This window comes from Trichomycterus rosablanca, chromosome 9, assembly GCF_030014385.1.
Source record: "Trichomycterus rosablanca isolate fTriRos1 chromosome 9, fTriRos1.hap1, whole genome shotgun sequence".
Classification (NCBI taxonomy): Eukaryota; Metazoa; Chordata; class Actinopteri; order Siluriformes; family Trichomycteridae; genus Trichomycterus; species Trichomycterus rosablanca.
Genome location: NC_085996.1, coordinates 29,696,966 through 29,718,431, shown reverse-complemented (window position 1 = coordinate 29,718,431; position 21,466 = coordinate 29,696,966). Strand labels below are relative to the sequence as shown.

Genomic DNA, 21,466 nt, shown 5'->3' with positions numbered 1-21,466 from the left:
AATTCTTTTAGTGTTAGCTGATGCTTTTTGTTTATTTACCAGAGGTGTTTTATAGTAAGCTCACAATTTTATTCAATTCCCTATACTGTGGTTATGACTCAGTATTCTCATGATTCTGATGTCATTTGAAAGAAAAATGACAACTCTCCAAAAAGCATGCAATTAGATTATTACCAGACTTATTATAAAATATATAAACAAATTTCATGTTTCAAAATGGTCATGCACACATTGACTAGGGCTGAAATGATTCCTCGAGAAACTCGATTAATTCGATTACTAAAAATCATCTATTCAAATTTTTCGCATCGAGGCATCGTTTAATCCATACAACTATATACAGCTCACGGTGTTTCACACGGACGACTTTCACTTTTGCACAACGCGTTCATGATGTGCAGGTGACGTGAAGAAGCCGAGGGCTGCATCCCAAATCTCATACTTAAACAGTATTTAACAGGACTTGAACCGGACAGAGAAAACGACAGAAAGTTTTAGATCATTTTAAGCTGGAAAAAACGAAAACTCAGTACAACATCCACACCATCAGAGCATCTTGTTGATACGCTGACTTTTCTTCATTGTAACCACCACATGCTTTTTTGAAGGCTTAGGCAAACACACACGTACACACACACAAACACCAAATCTACCTCATCTAGGAGATACAATCCTGACAGAATTGGCACAAAGCCTCACAACAAAATATTAAAGCTACATTAAATGTTCTGTGAGCTGTAGCTGAAACTTTTAGTTCTGAAATTTGCACAAATTCGAGGCAATGTTTATGTATTATTGTTTATTATTATTTATGACTTAGTTTTAGGTTGCCTGTATACATTTTAAAAGTAAGTTGATTTGATGTATTTGTTTTTGCATTTCAAAAATTTTCTCTTTAAACTGTACTGTATGCAAGGAATAAAAATGTACAGTTTGTTTTATTTAATCTTATACGTATTTATTTTGCTCTTTATTAAAGCAAAAGTATTTCTTATCCAATTACTCGAATAATTGCTGGAATAATCGATAGAATACTCGATTACAAAATTAATCAAGAGTTGCAGCCCTAACATTGACATTTGTTGTTATACTTATAACAAAGGGCAGAATTCTAGTACATGTGGCAGAATTTGGGACGCAGCCTTTTGCCCCTTTACCTACTGGATCATAGCAGGAAAAGGTAGTTTGAAATCAGATAATTGTTGAAAGCAGGGGGTGGTTCATTTTAAAAGTGTGATGTAGAAGAGCTTTGTGTGTGTGTTTGTGCAGAAGCGTCAAACTACATCCTGTGTTGTGGGCGATTTAGGGGAAGGATGATGGTGTTGACAGAACTAGCAGGAAAATAGCCAGACAAAGTGCTTTTTTCCATTATGCTGTAAAGCAACACCCGGAACAGAGTGTTAACTGAACACTTTCCTGCCTTTTAAACAATGTAAAATAGCTACCAGTACACATGTTCTTGTCTCATGGCTATTAGTCTGGGCTGTGGAGCTAACTTATTACAGAGGGCAATACTGTCATTTAAATAACTTCACCCTTACCTGGCAGTAATAACCTAAAATCTACAATGTGAAGCTCTATGGAGCTGGTGAACAGCAGCAACAGGAAAATAAAACTTTCCTGAGGATCCAGTCTTTACACTATTCTGTATTTTTTCCCTCGGCAGCATGTAAAGCATGTAAAAAAAAGGATATAATTATGAAGAGACTATGTGTCCCAATGTATTTATGAAATTTAAATCAAACATTCAGTGGTGCCTTTTTTCAATGGCTAACCATCATTCTAAATTTGCAGATTCAAAAATGCAGTCAAGAGTTCAAACTGGATTAATGCAGGCTACAGCATAAAGAAGACCGTTTGGCCAATGAGGAGCTGCTGAACTCTTTTCAGGAGTCGTAATTTTCTTGAGGAGGTTTTGCACCTGAGGCCCGATAGAGATGGAAGGAAGGGTGATGCTGAGAACATTTACATTCACTAAATATACACCGATCAGCCATAACATTAAAACCACCTCCTTATTTCTTTGCTCACTGTCACTCATTCTATCAGCTCCACTTACCATATAGAAGCACTTTGTAGTTCTACAATTACTGACTGTAGTCCATCTCTTTCTCTGCATACTTTTTAACCTGCTTTCACCCTGTTCTTTAATGATCAGGACTCTCCCAGGACCACTACAGAGCAGGCATTATTTGGGTGGTGGATCATTCTCAGCACTGCAGTGACATGGTGGTGATGTGTTAGTGTGTGTTGTGCTGTTATGAGTATATAAGACACAGCAATGCTGATGGAGGTTTTACCTCACTGTCACTGCTGGACTGAGAATACTCCACCAACCAAAAATATCCCGCAACAGCGCCCCGTGGGCAGCGTCCTGTGACCGCTGATGAAGGTCTAGAAGATGACCAACTCAAACAGCAGCAATAGATGAGCGATCGTCTCTGACTTTACATCTACAAGGTGGACCAACTAGGTAGGAGTGTCTAATAGAGTGGACAGTGAGTGGACATGGTATTTAAAAACTCCAGCAGCGCTGCTGTGTCTGATCCTCTCATACCAGCACAACACACACTAACACACCATCACCATGTCAATGTCACTGCAGTGCTGAGAATCATCCACCACCTAAATAATACCTGCTCTGTGGTGGTCCTGACCATTGAAGAACAGCATGAAAGGGGGCTAACACAGCATGCAGAGAAACAGATGGACTACATTTAGTAATTGTAGAACTACAAAGTGCTTTTATATGGTAAATGGAGCTGATAAAATGGACAGTGAGTGTAGAAACAAGGAGGTGGTTTTAATGTTATGGCTGATCGATGTACAGTTATTAACTGTTTTCTAAAGTAATGTCATCTTTACATGTCAACCATTAAAATTAAAATATGACCATTATAGGAATTTATTTGAGATTTAAGATTTACACAACACAGGCACAGCGGTAAAAACATGCTAGCACGCTGGGCCCCATATGAACTCGTGTTGTGCAGGTGGAAGGTGAAGATTTACACAACACACAGATAATTAATGGTGTCATTTTGGTGCTGGTGAACTCTTACAGATTTTGAAAAACACCTCAGTCAAGTAGCTCAAAGAACAACCAAATAAATCACTATTTCCTACCATAAAGAAAAAATAACAAGCTAATATTAGCTTGCCATTCCAGACATCATTGATCATTGTGAGCTCATTGTTATTCCCTTAGAACTTAGTGAGGTTGTGTTGTAATGTATCAGCTGTTCCTCATAAGCACTGCACCCCTTTTGGGACAGTCGGCTAAATAAGGACTTAGTTGTGGACATAAACCATCCTCTTTCCTTTGTCCTCCTACACTCCCTCAGGTCAGGAGGTACGAGCAGGGTAGTGTAAGAGGGAAGACAATATCAAAGACAATGAGAAAATATTGTTGTAGCTGGGGTGCACAAATGTTGGCTGTGTACTATCCACAGCTGCTCCATCCGGTCAGCCGCCTTTCCCTATTAGTCTCTGCAACCTCCACACTTTACCACACAGCCTGGAGTGAGTAGTACTGTATGTGTTGTTGTTCTAATCCCCAAGCGCTCTAGCCAAAATCTCCTCCTGGTGTGAAATGTGATTTGGGGTGTGGAAAAGCCTCTAAGGCCTGTGTATTCTTCTTACATCCTGAGGCTCTTACAATGTGGCCTGGTGTAATATGAGTACGCTTACATTCATCTACCACATCTGTAGAGTGAGTGATTACGAAAGACAAAAAATTGGCACATCTTCATCTACTGTGAAAAAATCCACTTTACTTGAAACCCAAAATGTAAGTGTGAAGGTAGTTGCATATTGCATACACCTAAAAAAACAATAAATTAATTAAAATTCTAACAATCTGGCTAGGTTTGTTTTTCAATTTTGTTTTCTTTAAAATAACTAATAACAATTGGGAAACACATGAAAATGCAAGACTGGTGTATGTGCTACCTTTTTCCATAAGAACTAACTACAGATTCTATATGGAGAAAATTTAACATGCGTGACCTCAGACCCCTCAGATAGCATTGGATAAGAAACTGAATAAGAATACTGTAATAAATCTAGCCATGTGGGCTCTGCTGAATTTCAGAAAATCTTCACCTGAGGTCGGTCCCTGCATTCTGAAATGCTACCTAAACTATTTCATAAAGAGAAAGTTATACGTAGATCAATCTTGTGTGGACATGCCACAGAGTTCCCTGGGCCTGACCTAATTTTAAATGCACCAAAAGCTACATAGCACGGCTTTGTAGACACAGAGTGTGTGTGCTTGACAGGCCTGCCAGTAGTGCAGAAAGGTCTTCAATAGAAAATGTCAAAAATAATCATAAAGAAGAGAATAAAACAAGTGTGACCACAGATTGTATCAAGCAAGAATGAACAGAAATGACAATTGCAAAACTTCAGTAATTAATATCCTCAGTTACCAAACGATTAAAAACACCGGACCCACCTCGACTATTACCAGAATAAAGCAGTAAGTAAAAATATGAAATATGAATGAAAAATGTCAGTCTCTTCATAATATTCACAGTATGAAAGTAAATGCTAAAGTTTTGAATTTGTGTTATGATGTTATGATGGATTTTAAACATTTCAGCAGTTACAATGTGTATAATCCAAGTATTGACCAATCATCGATTTCAGCAACCTCCATTCATTCCTAACAATTTCAGTAATTGCTCTTGTGAGGGACAAAAATGTTTGTTTCGTATCACTGCTCTAAATAATGTAAACATTTTTACTCTACTTTTGTGATAATATACAAATAATGGACAAAATAATGGAAACATAACAAATAAGTTTGACTTTAAAGAGCCTGAATTTAAGACAGTAACAAAGGTTAGTTTTTTAAGCTTGACTGATTATCAACAGTGCATGTCTGTATTAGTATGTCTATATAAAGCTATTGAAGAGCTCTGACATTAGGCACTTTAAAGGTTTTAAAGCTGCATGAGGGAACTGGCAAAATTCCAACCAAATAAATAGGTGCATCATTCACAAAAGCTAGAAAGGCATTTACTGGTAAATAGGAAGCAGTCTGAAAAGATTAAACATGGACAAATAACATCAGCAAAGAACATCAGTGATCAATTAAACAAGTGACAGCTTAATGACCTGATGATTGCTAACTGCCCCAAAAGTAGAGCCACAAAAATAAATGAGCTGAATAAGCACCTCTGACCCAATCTCAACTAAAAATGTATGGCATTAACATAAACACATCAGCCATAACATTAAAACCACCTCCTTGTTTCTACACTCACTGTCCATTTTCTCAGCTCCACTTACCATATAGGAGCACTTTGTAGTTCTACAATTACTGACTGTAGTCCATTTGTTTCTCTACATTCTTTGTTAGCCCCCTCTCATGCTGTTCTTCAATGGTCAGGACCCCCCACAGGACCACTACAGAGCAGGTATTATTTAGGTGGTGGATCACTCTCAGCACTGCAGTGACACTGGCCTGGTGGTGGTGTGTTAGTGTGTGTTGTGCTGGTATGAGTGGATCAGACACAGCAGCGCTGATGGAGTTTTTCAACACCTCACTGTCACTGCTGGACTGAGAATACTCCACCAACCAAAAACATCCAGCCAACAGCGTCCCGTGGGCAGCGTCCTGTTATCACTGATGAAGGTCTAGAAGATGACCAACTCAAACAGCAGCAATAGATGAGTGATCGTCTCTGACTTTACATCTACAACTAGGTAGGAGTGTCTAATAGAGTGGACAGTGAGTGGACACGGTATTTAAAAACTCCAGCAGCGCTGCTGTGTCTGATCCACTCATACCAGCACAACACACACTAACACACCACCACCATGTCAATGTCACTGCAGAGAATCATCCACCACCTGAATAATACCTGCTTTGTGGGGGTCCTGATCATTGAAGAACAGGGTGAAAGCAGGTTAAAAAAGGCTGCAAAAAAACAGATGGACTACAGTCAGTAATTGTAGAACTACAAAGTGTTTCTTGTAGTTCTATATGGTAAGTGGAGCTGATAAAATGGACAGTGAGTGTAGAAACAAGGAGGTGGTTTTAATGTTATGGCTGATCAGTGTATAACACATCACGAGTTTCACATCAACAGGTCTTCCTACTTTATTGATTAAAAAACAGTGTAACAGTGAACATGGCTATAACACAGTACACTAAGATAAATATAAACACGTCTGTAGGGAACAGTTCATTCTAAGCAATAAATAAATAAATAAACCTGATAATCATAAATAATTTAGATAAAGTTGACATATTAAAGCTTTTTCTGCCAACATTATTGGAGTTATTTTAAGATAAGCAGAGTTTTACCTTCATACCGATGCAAAATTATGCCTGAGTTTTAAATCGGCCCTCTTTCTCTGTACACACTGTATCTACCCTATCAAATGGAATCAAGTGTGAAATAAATTTAAAAAAACATGTTTAATTTAGCATTAACTGAACAATAAATTCTGTCAGTTAGTGATTAACCTGTTAATCATTGACATCACTAACATTAGTTTTTACAAAGCTGAAATTCATGGCACAGTTGCTATTGTGAAACTTTTAGTATGAATAATGTGAAAGGATTGCTCTACTTGCAAGGATGCAACAAGCACAAAAAGTGAACAAATCCGTAGTTGCAAATCGTCATACTGGCAGTGGGCAGAAACAATCATTAGGTGTTATTGTTGCTTAACAGTAAATGCAATATAGGGCAATTTTACAGGACCAATTGCAGCATATGATGCAAACACTTTGTCCTGAAGATGTTCCCATATTTCAGGACACTAATGACCATGCGGCTTTATCAGAGGCTAGTCTGCTACAGGCAACCTGAGACAAACCATTGCAAAGTGTAATGCCGTTACCTGAATTATCATACAAACTCCTAATGTTCAGTAGTTTTAATAAACAGCATGATGAAGTCAAGCTTCTCTGTGCCAGATTTAAACTTAACTTCTATGAAAGGTTCTGAAGAGTTAACTATAAAGCAGACCTCAGAGACAGTATTCAGAGAGGGATCAAAGCTGTTCTGGAAGCAAAAGAAGACCCTTCTCTTCATTCACGTCTACAAAGTAATATATTGTTACTCGTTTCTGGAATCTAACACCGCATGATGCTTAACACTGATTCATTATTATTATAAATTTAAAGTAGTGGTCAGGGATTAAACATGCAGAGAGGTTTTGTATAATGTAGCTAAAAAATAGTTTATCTGATTGATCTTGCAGACATTAAAGCCAAGCAGAGTCTTCATAGACAAGGGACACTAGAGAGTACAGAGTGTCTAGGGTTTTTGCTTAGCAATTTGATTGCTACAGTAGGTTAGTACAGCTGATTAAAGCAGCGACACTCAGGTCATCTGAGAGCACAAGCTCCACTAATTATGATTATTAATCAGATCATGCTGCTAAGGCCCTACTCAGAGGGTAATGAGGAACAGCTCCTGATTGGACCTGAACTGCCTTTGTTTACAAACAGCCTCCTCCAAGATGAACCAGGGACTCCAGATGGCAATTATGTAGCATTTTTAACGACTGCATTTAAGTACATTCAGATGCACAGCAGGTAAACATGTGAACATTTGGTTCACCGCTGATTTGCATGTTTTTGTTTTTCTTAATAGTATACAGCTGAAAATAAAAATACAACAGTGATGCTCAAAACCGCTGCTGTTGTGCTGTTTGCGTGTTGGCCACAGCCTATAGTACTGTTTGTGCAACTCACACTTCTCATTACTATAATTATAAACACATGCATATAAACAAAAATACCATGTACAATTTTAAAAGAAGCTAAAAAACTTTGGGTTTGGCAAAGCTATGAATCTAAGAAAATGAATATAAGAACAAATATGTATACGTAACATGGGGTTTGGAGTGTTGGCATTTCTGAATAATTATTGTAATAAGCAGTAAAATACATTATTATTCTACTACTATTAATATTACTACTAAAGCTAATAAATATTATTATTGTAAATTAATAAATGATATCAACTTCTGGAGACATGGAAGATATCCTGTCTGTCAAATTTTTTGGTAAAACATTTACATTAATTTAAGCATTCAATACGTAGAGAAATACAGGGCCAATATCTGTAGATGTACATTTAAAGGCTTACTTTCTACTAATAGCTTGACTATGACTTAGTTACACAGAAAACTCAACCCTTGCCCAAACACATTTTTCCATCCCCAATTTGGGTACCTTGGAATTGTTGTAATCTCTATGACAGTGCTCCTCCATGTACTGTATATATTTAAAATACAGTACTTGAATACTTATATTTGAAAAACATTGGGATACAACATGCACTCTTGAGTACAGCTACATTATCATCACTGTAATATGGAGAACGAAGACTGCATCACGGATTTTAGACAATTAAGACTAAATTTCCTAAAAACAAATTCCAGATATGAAACAAACATGTGAAATTGGACAATAAATTTAGATTTGATAGTTGGATAGTAATCTTTGGAAGATCAGTGATACAGTTTACCAAGTTATTGAAAAATACTCTAAAAATATTACTTTGGGCCGCTCAGGTGGCACAGCAGTAAAACACGCTAGCACACCAGAGCTGACATTTCGAACTCATTGGTTTGAAACTCAGCTCTGCCATCCGGCTGGGTTGGGCGGTTGGGCATACGAACAATGATTGGCTGTTGTTCATACAGGGAGGGAAAAGCCGCATAGGGACCTCATAACTAATGCAATTACAACCTCTTCTGGCTGATTGATGGCGTCTGCACAGAGTTGAGGGATAATGCAATCAGGATGTGGCTCTCCGTGCACAAAGCTGATCCGCATATGAACTCGCCTAGTGCAGGTGAAAAGACGCAGTCGGCTACTGCACACATGCCGGAGGGGACGTGTGTCAGTTCGCTCTCCTCAATCGGGGCATGGGTCAGCATCAGTAGAGAGGAAGCATAACACAATTGGGTAAAAATTGGACACGCTAACAATCGGGAGAAAAGGGGAGAAAATTTATTAAAAATGAATTTAAAAAAATATTACTTTGGGGACATTTTTTTTTAAAAACCACTGTGAGGTGTGAACTGTATGCAGGTAACTTCTATCATCTGAATGCTATCCAGAACATCAATTTATGCTGCAGCATACTAAGAACATAAATTTCTCTACGTATCTGCTGTTTTCTTTTTGAAACACCAATTCTGAATCTAGCTATATGGTTGAATGAATATGAATATATGGTTCACTAATCACGGGGTAACTTGGTTAAGCTCCTCAAAATTTTTTGCAACTAAAAAAGGCCAGAAATTGTAGTGTGCACTAGGCTTAAAGAGAACTTTTAGTATAGAAAAGAGGACCTGACCTTACACCATGCTTTAGCACAAAGTGCAAACAGTGCACTTTTGCCAGGATGAATATTTTAATTAGTATTTTAATATTCTCTATGTGATGTTTTGCTATGGCCTATGGCTTGACAGGCAATATCTGGTAGATTTGAGGTAATCTAAGAGAAGCTGCACTAGACAATGACTCATCTAAACAGCATTAACTGTGTCAATAATGCAGACTGGGAATGAGATCTGTTTGTTTTGGTCAAGGGAATTTAAATCCATAGGGATTTGCGAACAGGAACCACAACCTTGGTTACCAGTGGATCACTAACCCTAGGTCTTTTGCACTCGATGACGTGAGTGAGGAAGCCCAAGAGTGTCGCAATGCACAAATGGAAGTAAGAGTACTAGGGCTGGGTGATGAATATATACAATCTGAAAATATAGCTCATAATAATTTGAATATAATATCAATAGACTCAAACACAATTATTTTAAATAATGGAAAAAACTGCTTAATGTCATTTCCCTGTGAACAATACGAGAAAGCATGGCAGAGGAGACAGATCTGTCATGTGATATGGTTTAGTTTTAAAAATTTCAGGTGGTTCAGCAATCAAATATGCTAACTCTTCATTGCCAAGACTTGAGTACACCAGCCTGACTGGGCAGTCACACTGTCTCAGTTGGCTGTGTCTGAGGGAATAAAGGCCAGGTGCTGCAACAGTACCTTCTACTGTGTAATCGAGGTGCCGGCATGAGTGACCGAGGAAAAGATAAAGCATAGCATGATGGTCTGTTAGGGTCCTCTGTAAGAATCCACCACTGGCTGGTGTAAAGATGCGCCTTGTGGCTTCACACATGTGAAAAGAGGCAAGTGCTATCCTAAGCCAAAGAAAATGTCTATTATGCAGTATGGGTCACCAGAATGTACGAAGGAATTGGGTATGTCCAAAATGCAGATTTACTTATTTATTTATTAAGATTTTAATGTCATGTTTTACAGTTTGGTTAAACCCATGACAGAAACAGTAGTTACTCGTTACATAAGATTCATCACAAGTTTAATGTCAAACACAGTCATGGACAATTTTGTATCTCCAATTGACTTCACTTGCATGTCTCTGGACTGTGGGAGGAAACCGGAGCTCCCGAAGGAAACACGCAGGCACAGGGAGAACATACAAACCACACAGAAAGGACCCATTACACCTAACCATCCAAACCAATTTTCTCTCAGCCTTTTTCTCAGGGGTTTCGACTCGACCTTGGCAAACAGACCACTGTAAAATGTACCTTGTTTGTACAGATGATCTTGGGACCTATTGGTGCTTCAAGTAACATTCCTGACTTCTACTTCTAAAGATCTATTGTCTGCTTTCTGTCATGTGTACAGTGTTTTCCAGATTTTGCCAGTGTAAAGCTTGTGGTGCAGTCCTGGTTAGTATTTACACCGATCAACCATAACATTAAAACCACCTCCTTGTTTCTACACTCACTGTCCATTTTATCAGCCCCACTGACCATATAGAAGCACTTTGTAGTTCTACAATTACTGACTGTAGTCCAACTGTTTCTCTACATGCTTTTTAGCCCCCTTTCACCCTGTTCTTTAATGGTCAGGACCCCCACAGGACCACAACAGAGCAGGTGTTATTTGGGTGGTGGATCATTCTCAGCACTGAAGTGACACTGACATGGTGGTGGTGTGTTAGTGTGTGTTGTGCTGGTATGAGTGGATAAGACACAGCAGCTTTGATGGAGTTTTGAAAACACCTCACTGTCACTGCTGGACAGAGTAGTCCATCAACCAAAAACATCCAAAAACAGCGTCCTGTGACCACTGATGAAGGTCTAGTACAGGGGTGTCAAACTCATTTTCACCGAGGGCCACATCAGCATTATGGTGGCCCTCAAAGGGCCGATTGTAACGTATTCTGCTGTGATTGCAGTCTGTTGTTTTTCTTGGAGGCCGGATTCTGCATTTATATTGTCCTACTTTACCACAGACATGGCCTCATAACACAAGAGACGCACCGGTTTCTCTTCCTGAAGCACACACTTTCATTAAATTTCCTCCTTATGCTTAATTTTCTTACTTATCTTCTTGTACATTTTAGGATCATGTGTAAATTAGGGCTGTCGAAGTTAACGCGATAATAACGCATTAACGCGATCTTAATTTAACGCGATTAAAGAAATTAGTGCCGTTAACGCAAATTCTAGTTCATGTTGACACTTGACTGGTAGAACAAACGTTTTAATGTCGGACTTGCCACCGTTTTTCATTTGCGGTTTGTTAACATAATGTAACCGAGCGTTGTAGTGATGCAATTGCTTAATAAAGAAATAAATACATGGTATATTCACAAGTTGTCGGGAGCAGAACACTTTATTACACTTAATTAACTTCTTCTTCTGTACCGAATACCGGAAAGCTGAGTCAAGCACGTTAGTTCATGAACTATGGAAGCCCCAAAGGGTCAAAACACACTCACTTCGTGTAGAAACGTCCATCAAACCATTGTCACAATACTGATGGAGAAATTCTAACCTACAATCTGACATTTACTGCTTAGTATGTGAGTGAATAAAACTCCCTTACAGTTTTCTCTTGTCCCAGCAGTTTTTTAACATAAGTACATTTAGCATAAAATGTGTTCACCATTTTAATTGTAACATTTAACTTAAAAATCCTTGTTTTCTATAACATTTACACAGATTTTTTTTAATGCGATTAATCGCGATTAACTATATGAAATTCTGAGATTAATCGCGATTAAAATTTGTAATCGTTTGACAGCCCTAGTGTAAATATTTCTTAACATCATCTACTGGCGGGATGTGTCACTTTGCAGGTCACAAAATCAGCATGCATTTTGAAAGATGCAGTTTGTTTAGGATTTTACAGTGTATTTTAAGACAATCATTCTGCCCTCACTAATAGTTTATCCCCCTTGCTCAGCTAGACAGACAGACAGACAGACAGCTCCCTTCAAAATACAGTCGGTTTATTTGCTTCCCAGCTGTGTGATACACTGTGTGCACCAGAATGAAGTAAAAATACAAACAATAAAAACAATAAAGAACTTAATACAGTACAAGCACACAGCTGTAGTCAAGTGTTACATCTGGTACAATATGAGATTTAACCAAACTGTGATATACTCACTAAACATTCACTAACAACTGAGAATATAAACGCCACTACTTACAGACGATGCTTTGGTATTATACTGAAAGATAATTATTTGTATTTATTTATTATTGTTTACATTACTGACTACGCTACCCCGCGTTCTTTTGCCGTAAAAGTCACATGGCTTCTTAGCGAAGGTTAAAGTTAGTTGCCATGACTACGATGTCACGGTTGTCTCTTAAAGGCGCAGGAGTCCCGTTAAATTATAAGCGCGTCTCTGTAACGACTCGAACCATTACAACAATTGTACAGTCGTTTAAGCTCTCGCGGGCCATATAAAATGACGTGGCGGGCCGGATCTGGCCCGCGGGCCGTGAGTTTGACACCCCTGGTCTAGAAGATGACCAACTCAAACAGCAGCAATAGATGAGCGATCGTTTCTGACTTTACATCTACAAGGTAGACCAACTAGGTAGGAGTGTCTACAGTGAGTGGACATGGTATTTAAAAACTCCAGCAGCGCTGCTGTGTCTGATCCACTCATACCAAAACAACACACACCACCTCCATGTCAGTGTCACTGCAGGGCTGAGAATGATCCACCACCCAAATAATACCTGCTCTGTGGTGGTCCTGTGGGGGTCCTGACTATTGAAGAACATCATAAAAGAGGGATAACAAAGCATGCAGAGAAACAATTAGTAGAATAATTTAACTACAACCACATCACCAATCTGATCATCCAAACTGCTGTTTGTGTATTTTGTGACAAAAGCAATCATTAAAATCCAAGTACTGCTCTGACATACACGTCCCCAACAAATCATGCAAGTCAATCTTTTTTTTTAATCACAAAACTTAACTCTGGCATTTACAAGATGAGAAGCAGCCAATTAAGCCAAAGAGTTGCATATCATGTTATATTATACTATGCTGCATATTACAATTCCGACACTTTCTGTTTTACTGCAGACAGACTAATGAGCACTTCTCGTTAAACACTAATACTGCTACAGTAACAACGAGAGCCATTCAGTGACATACAAGAGAGCTCTGTGTTCTTTCACTTGACATTAAGACACTGTGACAATTCAACCATTTTATCACAATGAGCTTCTCTCTCTGTGAGGAGAGACTGGTGAGGCTGAACCTATATGGAAATTATTATTTGTCGTTGTTTTTCGGTTGTCTCTGCCACGCCAAGCAAGAAGAACATTTCCTCTGTCGTTAATATTTCTTTCTTTTCATAATTTCTCACTCTCTGTTCCCTTACTTTCTCTCTTTCATGACTGTTACATATTGCTGCGACGAAAAACTAATTTCCACGTTTTATTCATTTGTTATTTGTCATTTGTAGAAAGTGGACAATAAACATCTGCCTACCCATAAAAACTGTAACTGTAAATGACCAATAAAAACCTCTTTAGTGACCCATAAAACAATGTCTGTACAGCTCTGAGTGTTAAGACAGATTTTAAAGTCCCACAGCCAATGCATTTACGCAAGACTTTTTTACGCTTGCTCTGGCATGACTTTACTTATCCTGCATCGTGCTCACACCCTAGTTTCACACAAATATATTATTTACCAATGTCAGCTCTGACCTTTGTTAAGACTTTGTGTAATTATTTTATATGAATTTCTTTTGGTATTTTTAAATTTTAGTTTTTTTTATAATATAATCACAATTGCAGATATACACCGTTCAGCCATAACATTAAAACCACCTCCTTGTTTCTACACTCACTGTTCATTTTATCAGCTCCACTTACCATATAGAAGCACTTTGTAGTTCTACAATTACTGACTGTAGTCCATGTGTTTCTCTGCATGCTTTGTTAGCCCAATTTCATGCTTTTCTTCAATGGTCAGGACTCTCCCAGGACCACTACAGAGCAGGTATTATTTAGGTGGTGGATCATTCTCAGCACTGCAGTGACACTGACATGGTGGTGGTGTGTTAGTGTGTGTTGTGCTGGTATGAGTGGATAAGACACAACAATGCTGATAGAGTCACATCTCACTGTCACTGCTGGACTGAGAATAGTCCACCAACCAAAAATATATCCAGCCAACAGCGCCCTGTGGGCAGGTCTAGAAGGTGACCAACTCAAACAGCAGCAATAGATGAGCGATCGTCTCTGACTTTACATCTACAAGGTGGACCTAGGTAGGAGTGTCTAATAGAGTGGACAGTGAGGTATTTGAAAACTCCAGCAGTGCTGCTGTGTCTGATCCACTCATACCAGCACAACACACACTAACACACCACCACCATGTCATTGTCACTGCAGTGCTGAGAATCATCCACCACCTAAATAATACCTGCTCTGTGGTGGTCCTGTATGGGTCTAGGGCTAAAAAGGTATGTAGAGAAACAGATGGACTACAGTCAGTAATTGTAGAACTACAAAGTGCTTCTATATGGTAAGTGGAGCTGATAAAATGGACAGTGAGTGTAGAAACAAGGAGGTGGTTTTAATGTTATGGCTGATTAGTGTAAATTATTTTATAATAAACCACATCGTTTATTTTCAGTGACAAGGGTCATGCTGAGTCTGGCAACACCCGGAAGCACTGAACACCAGGCAGGAATGCATACTGGACAAGATAATGATCCACTGCATAAGAGAATGCATGTGATAATAAGTGATTAAGAGTATTAAGAACATAAGGTTTTCTGATTACTTTTTGTAAAAACTGAATAGTAAATGTTCTGTAAGAAACACTGGACACAAAGCAGTATTACAACCTGGACAACATGCCAATCCATAAGAAGATAAGACACGCTCACACAGTCACCTACTTCTCACTCCTAAGAAGCAATTTAGAGTAGCCATTTCACATTCTGTATGTCTTAGAAGGTGGGAGAATACAGTAGACCCCAAAGGAAGCCCATGTAAACATCATGTGGAATCATGTGAAAGTCCTCAGACAGTGGCAGAAAATAAGAATCAAACCCAGAACCTTATGAACCATGTTTTTGTGGTACCACTCTACCACAGTAGGTAAGTTTGTTTTATAAAATCTACTTTTTTCAGAAGACTGGATGAGTGCAAGATTTTCAAACACTGTGGTTCTCAAATTCCCATAATTAATCATATGATTAATCATATGCAGAAAAAAAATATGAAGGGAAAACAAAGAAACAAGCAAACCCTTTGAAGGGCACTTGACCATGGGCTTGTCGAACATCCCATTTAAAACTATAACATTTTCCACTCTTCTGTAAATGCTTTGTACAAGATTTTGGAATGAGTAATTATGTTGCCATTTAGTCAAAACAGCCGTTGTGAGAAGGCATGGCTTGCAACTGATGTTCCAGTTAATCTCAAAGGAATTCACTTGGGTTGAGATCGGGGCTCTGTGAAGACCATTGGCTGTGTGCATATGGGCACAGTTATGGTATGACTAAATACAACTTGAGCAATTGAGGGTTAAGGGCCTAGCTCATGGGTCCAACAGTGTATGAGTATTATGTAAGGTATCAACTATGATTAATGCAAGAGCAACATAGATCTACGTATAGTAACACATGGAACAGTACATAATGCAAATAAATACATAAATAAATGAAAAAGTGATTGAGCACTTGACCCTATATCTATAAACATTTTCCTCAATTTGGGGATTCTCTGTAACATTTTAATTATAAGGTTGTCTAATTACAAGCCATCAACATTTGTTTATTTATATAGTATTAAGTCACATCTATATGCAATTCCAGGGGTAACTTAAACTTGTGCTTCAGTTGCTGGAAGGCAAATCCCTTGCTCATTACTGGCCTTATAATTAACTGATGTTTTTTCCATACTTAAGCTGGTGTTAAAGGCTTAGCGGTAAATGAAACAGCTGTATCAGAGAAAAAACACCACACACCATCCTATGTGTACAGTACACAACATTGCAGTTTTTGGGTTAAACTTCCAAACCTGGAACACATGTGTCCCACAGTGGCCCCTGATTTGATTGCTGGAGTTTTCATGTGTCAGAAATCAGTAATATCCTGTTCCAGTCTTTGGATGCCAGAAATTATTCCCTTGAGCACCTGACCACAGGACTTGACCACAAATTGCATCACAGGTGCTGCAATATAGCAGTGCTATATTTTACAATGCCACAGAAATGGCCTTAAGAGTTTTTTTTTCTGGATCATTAGAGAACACTGAAAGTTGTCATAAAAACTCACACATGTGGAAACAGTAGAAGTCAGTAAAACCTTACAAGTTAAAGGCAGTCAAGGCCTAAGCACAAATGGTTTAAAATGAATGCTAACTCTGGACATAATTCAAAAATACATCCAGGTCATGTTTTTGTTTTAGAGTGTAAAGATTAATGAGTAAAGTGGTGTTAGTATCAAGTCGTATGTCATTTTTAGTTGTGATCAGATTAAAATGATCTACTTTTTGTTTATGTCATGTTTTTGTAATAATTTACTAGGTTTATATGCACTTTAGGTATTTTAAAACAGGAAAACACTTTACCTACACCAGTCAATTTAGTTGCCATGACTGTTCAGTGCAAATGCATTTTTAAAAAGTGAGGAAGTAGCATCAATATTTTAAAAGTTAACATGTCCCCACTGCATCTGCACTCTTTAAGGGTCTCCACTTATTTTTAGACTTTTCCTGTAGTGAAAATCAGCATGCTTCTGTGATATCACCACATGGGCTTGGAAATATTACATCAAACTGCTCTCAATAAACACTGTTTGTTGCTGCATCCCCAAATCCAAGTTTAACACAGTACTGTGTGCACCGGAAGCCATATATCAACAAACTCATATATCATCAAACGCTGCCCACTTTTCAGGGTTTAGGCTTATACCTGAAATGAACTGATGCACACTGTATTGCGATCTAACAAAACAACCTTTCAGATTGATCATAAAAATAATACACATCGTCTCATCAGGGCCATAATAGAATTGAGATTGTCAAAAAAAATTTAAAAGCCATGGTCTGTTATGGTGTAGGATGTTTTAGTGCTCATGGGATGGGTAACTTGCAATTCTGTAAGAGCACTAGTATTTTGTAGTCTAAGATTAATACAAATAATAGTGATGATAAAATCAGCAAAAGGTTCTTTATGGTTGTATTGGTCTTCTTACGTTGCTCTACTAATCTCTAGTAGAAGGCTACTCAAACGTACTTGGATGATTAATAGGTATAAGTTCTTCTACATAAGGGCATCTCTAAAAGCTTAGAAGTCTTAAAGACCCTAAAAAGCTTTCTGAAGGGGTTCTCTTTAAACATATTTTTAAGTATTCACATGTAGTTACAAACCAAAGAATGTTTTACTTTTCCACATATTAGGTGTAAACTGAAAGGAATAATGACAGGTACAAAAAATATAAATAATGTAAAAAAAAATCCTAAACCAAACCTTAACTGTATGTCTAGATTTCTGTCGGAATAAAAGTTTTGTCTTTTGAATTCAAGGGCAGTTGTAGTCTAGCGATTAAGGTAGTGGACTAGTTGCTGGTTCAAACCCCACTGTTGTAATCTTGAGCAACCCCCAAATGCTTGAACTGTATACTGTATGTTGCTTTGGATAAAAGCGTCTGCTAAATGCCCAAAATGTAAATGAATGACATAAAAACTACTGTGTTCAACTTGATATGAACAACATACAGATACAGAGAAGGACAGACCAGAACCAATCTTAAAGGACAACCCAAAACCCTGACAATAGAAGTCTCTGGTTAGTTATTGAGAATAGTTTGTGGTTTAACAGTCTTTCTTGTAAACTAAGTAGACTATGAGTTGATCTCTATAGACAGTGATGTGACCAGAATAAATGGTCTCAGTACAACTTAAGTCAGTACTAGAAAATTTGGGAGACAGATATAATGAGAATGGAATAAGATAGATATAGATTAGATTAGATTAGATTAGATTAGATTAGATAGATAGATAGATAGATAGATAGATAGATAGATAGATAGATAGATAGATAGATAGATAGATAGATAGATAGATAGATAGATAATGAGAATAGAATAAGATAGATAGATAGATAGATAGATAGATAGATAGATAGATAGATAGATAGATAGATAGATAGATAGATAGATAGATAGATAGATAGATAATGAGAATAGAATAAGATAGATAGATAGATAGATAGATAGATAGATAGATAGATAGATAGATAGATAGATAGATAGATAGATAATGAGAATAGAATAAGATAGATAGATAGATAGATAGATAGATAGATAGATAGATAGATAGATAGATAGATAGATAGATAGATAATGAGAATAGAATAAGATAGATAGATAGATAGATAGATAGATAGATAGATAGATAGATAGATAGATAGATAGATAGATAGATAATGAGAATAGAATAAGATAGATAGATAGATAGATAGATAGATAGATAGATAGATAGATAGATAGATAGATAATGAGAATAGAATAAGATAGATAGATAGATAGATAGATAGATAGATAGATAGATAGATAGATAGATAGATAGATAGATAGATAATGAGAATAGAATAAGATAGATAGATAGATAGATAGATAGATAGATAGATAGATAGATAGATAGATAGATAGTGAGAGAATAGAATTAGATAGATAGATAGATAGATAGATAGATAGATAGATAGATAGATAGATAGATAGATAGATAGAATAAGATAGATAGATAGATAGATAGATAGATAGATAGATAGATAGATAGATAGATAGATAGATAGATAGATAGATAGATAGATAATGAGAATAGAATAAGATAGATAGATAGATAGATAGATAGATAGATAGATAGATAGATAGATAGATAGATAGATAGATAGATAGATAGATAGATAGTGAGAGAATAGAATTAGATAGATAGATAGATAGATAGATAGATAGATAGATAGATAGATAGATAGATAGATAGATAGATAGATAGATAGATAATGAGAATAGAATAAGATAGATAGATAGATAGATAGATAGATAGATAGATAGATAGATAGATAGATAGATAATGAGAATAGAATAAGATAGATAGATAGATAGATAGATAGATAGATAGATAGATAGATAGATAGATAGATAATGAGAATAGAATAAGATAGATAGATAGATAGATAGATAGATAGATAGATAGATAGATAGATAGATAGATAGATAGATAGATAGTGAGAGAATAGAATTAGATAGATAGATAGATAGATAGATAGATAGATAGATAGATAGATAGATAGATAGATAGAATAAGATAGATAGATAGATAGATAGATAGATAGATAGATAGATAGATAGATAGATAGATAGATAGATAGATAATGAGAATAGAATAAGATAGATAGATAGATAGATAGATAGATAGATAGATAGATAGATAGATAGATAGATAGATAGATAGATAATGAGAATAGAATAAGATAGATAGATAGATAGATAGATAGATAGATAGATAGTGAGAGAATAGAATTAGATAGATAGATAGATAGATAGATAGATAGATAGATAGATAGATAGATAGATAGAATAAGATAGATAGATAGATAGATAGATAGATAGATAGATAGATAGATAGATAGATAGATAGATAGATAGATAGATAGATAGATAGATAGATAGAATGAGAATAGAATAAGATAGATAGATGATTACATTTCTCAGGACCAGAGGAACCCTCTTTCTTTGGTGCATACAATGTTAGAATATCACTTTTACAGTTTTCTGACTTAGTCACTGAGCCTGCTATAAAAGGGCCATAAAGCTTTAATAGGCTCTTAAAGCCCCTAGAAGCTTACTGTAAATATAAGTTGGCTTCATTAAGCATTCTGTAAACAGCTGTTGGTCTCCTAGACTGAATATTAGAGGCCATAGTCCTCGGTGTAGAAGTAACACAAGTGTTCCACTATCACACTGCTATTCTTGGGACCCTGGCCTGGCTATAGAGGATAGAAGAGAGGGAGATATGTAGAGGGTAAAAAAACAGTAGATAGAACATGTCAGTGTATCTCCAGTGTGACTGTAGTAGTAAATCTTTTGCCCACCTGCATAGTGGTCAAACACAGTCGGTACATATTCCTCTGGAAAAGCGTCATTGGCGTAACTCATGAGTAAACAGGTCTTGCCCACCGCTCCGTCTCCGACCACCACACATTTCAACATCTTTTTACAAGCAGTAAACGGCTCGCTGCCACCAGAACCGTCCTCAGCGCCAATGTGCTGTTTTTTTCTTGAGCCAGGCATGATAGCGTCTCCCTATTTAGGCGTTCTTTGGTTGTGTATAAAAAGCTCATATGACTACTAGTACTTAAACCCCCTCAGGACTACTACTCACGCCCACCGTTAATCCGTCAAGTTTGTGTATCGTACCGCTTTTCACCTCACGTTTCCAAAACAAACCGGCGCCACCGACAGCCGCGGATTCACGTAAACTTACGATCACCCCGTCAACTTTCATCCCGATTCGCTATCATTATTCGCTATCTGTGTACGACTGTAGACATGTTTCAGAACGCGACTTCGTCCTTAAATCCCGTCCGTCACTTTTAGAACAGCTCTCCACCATTTGGTCGGCTTCATGTCGTCCGTGTCAGGAAATCTGGGGCTGCAGGAGAATGCCATATTAGGCAGGAGTGGGCTGGGAACAATAGCGGCTCTGTCCAAATCCACTCACCGAGACACACTAGCCGCAACATGGACGCGACAGAGCAGGAGGGGGAGAAGGAGGTGTTAAAACTGTTTTTATTTTATTTTTTTTATTAGGATTTTAACGTCATGTTTTACACACATTGGTTACATTCATGACAGGAACGGTAGTTACTCATTACACAAGATTCATCAGTTCATTTACATTTTCAGCATTTAGCAGACGCTTTTATCCAAAGCGACTCACACAATGAGCGGAACACGATGAGCAATTGAGGGTTAAGGGCCTTGCTCAGGGACCCAACAGTGGTAACTTGGTGGTGGCGGGGCTTGAACCGGCAACCTTCTGTTTACTAGTCCAGTACCTTAACCACTGAGCTATCACTGGCCCTAAGTTTCACAAGTTTAATGTCAAA

At 37.4% G+C, this 21,466-nt stretch overlaps 1 protein-coding gene across 1 annotated transcript in view; it reads right to left on the bottom strand.

Moving 5' to 3' along the window:
• The window catches only part of rhoj (ras homolog family member J), a 28,078-nt gene extending 7,099 nt beyond the window's left edge, over positions 1–20,979 (bottom strand). The window contains exon 1 of the mRNA XM_063002199.1: positions 20,450–20,979. Within this exon, the coding sequence (XP_062858269.1) occupies positions 20,450–20,648 (199 nt within the window). The 5' untranslated portion in view covers positions 20,649–20,979. The remainder of the gene's footprint in view (positions 1–20,449) is intronic.
• Positions 20,980–21,466: the final 487 nt, after the last annotated feature.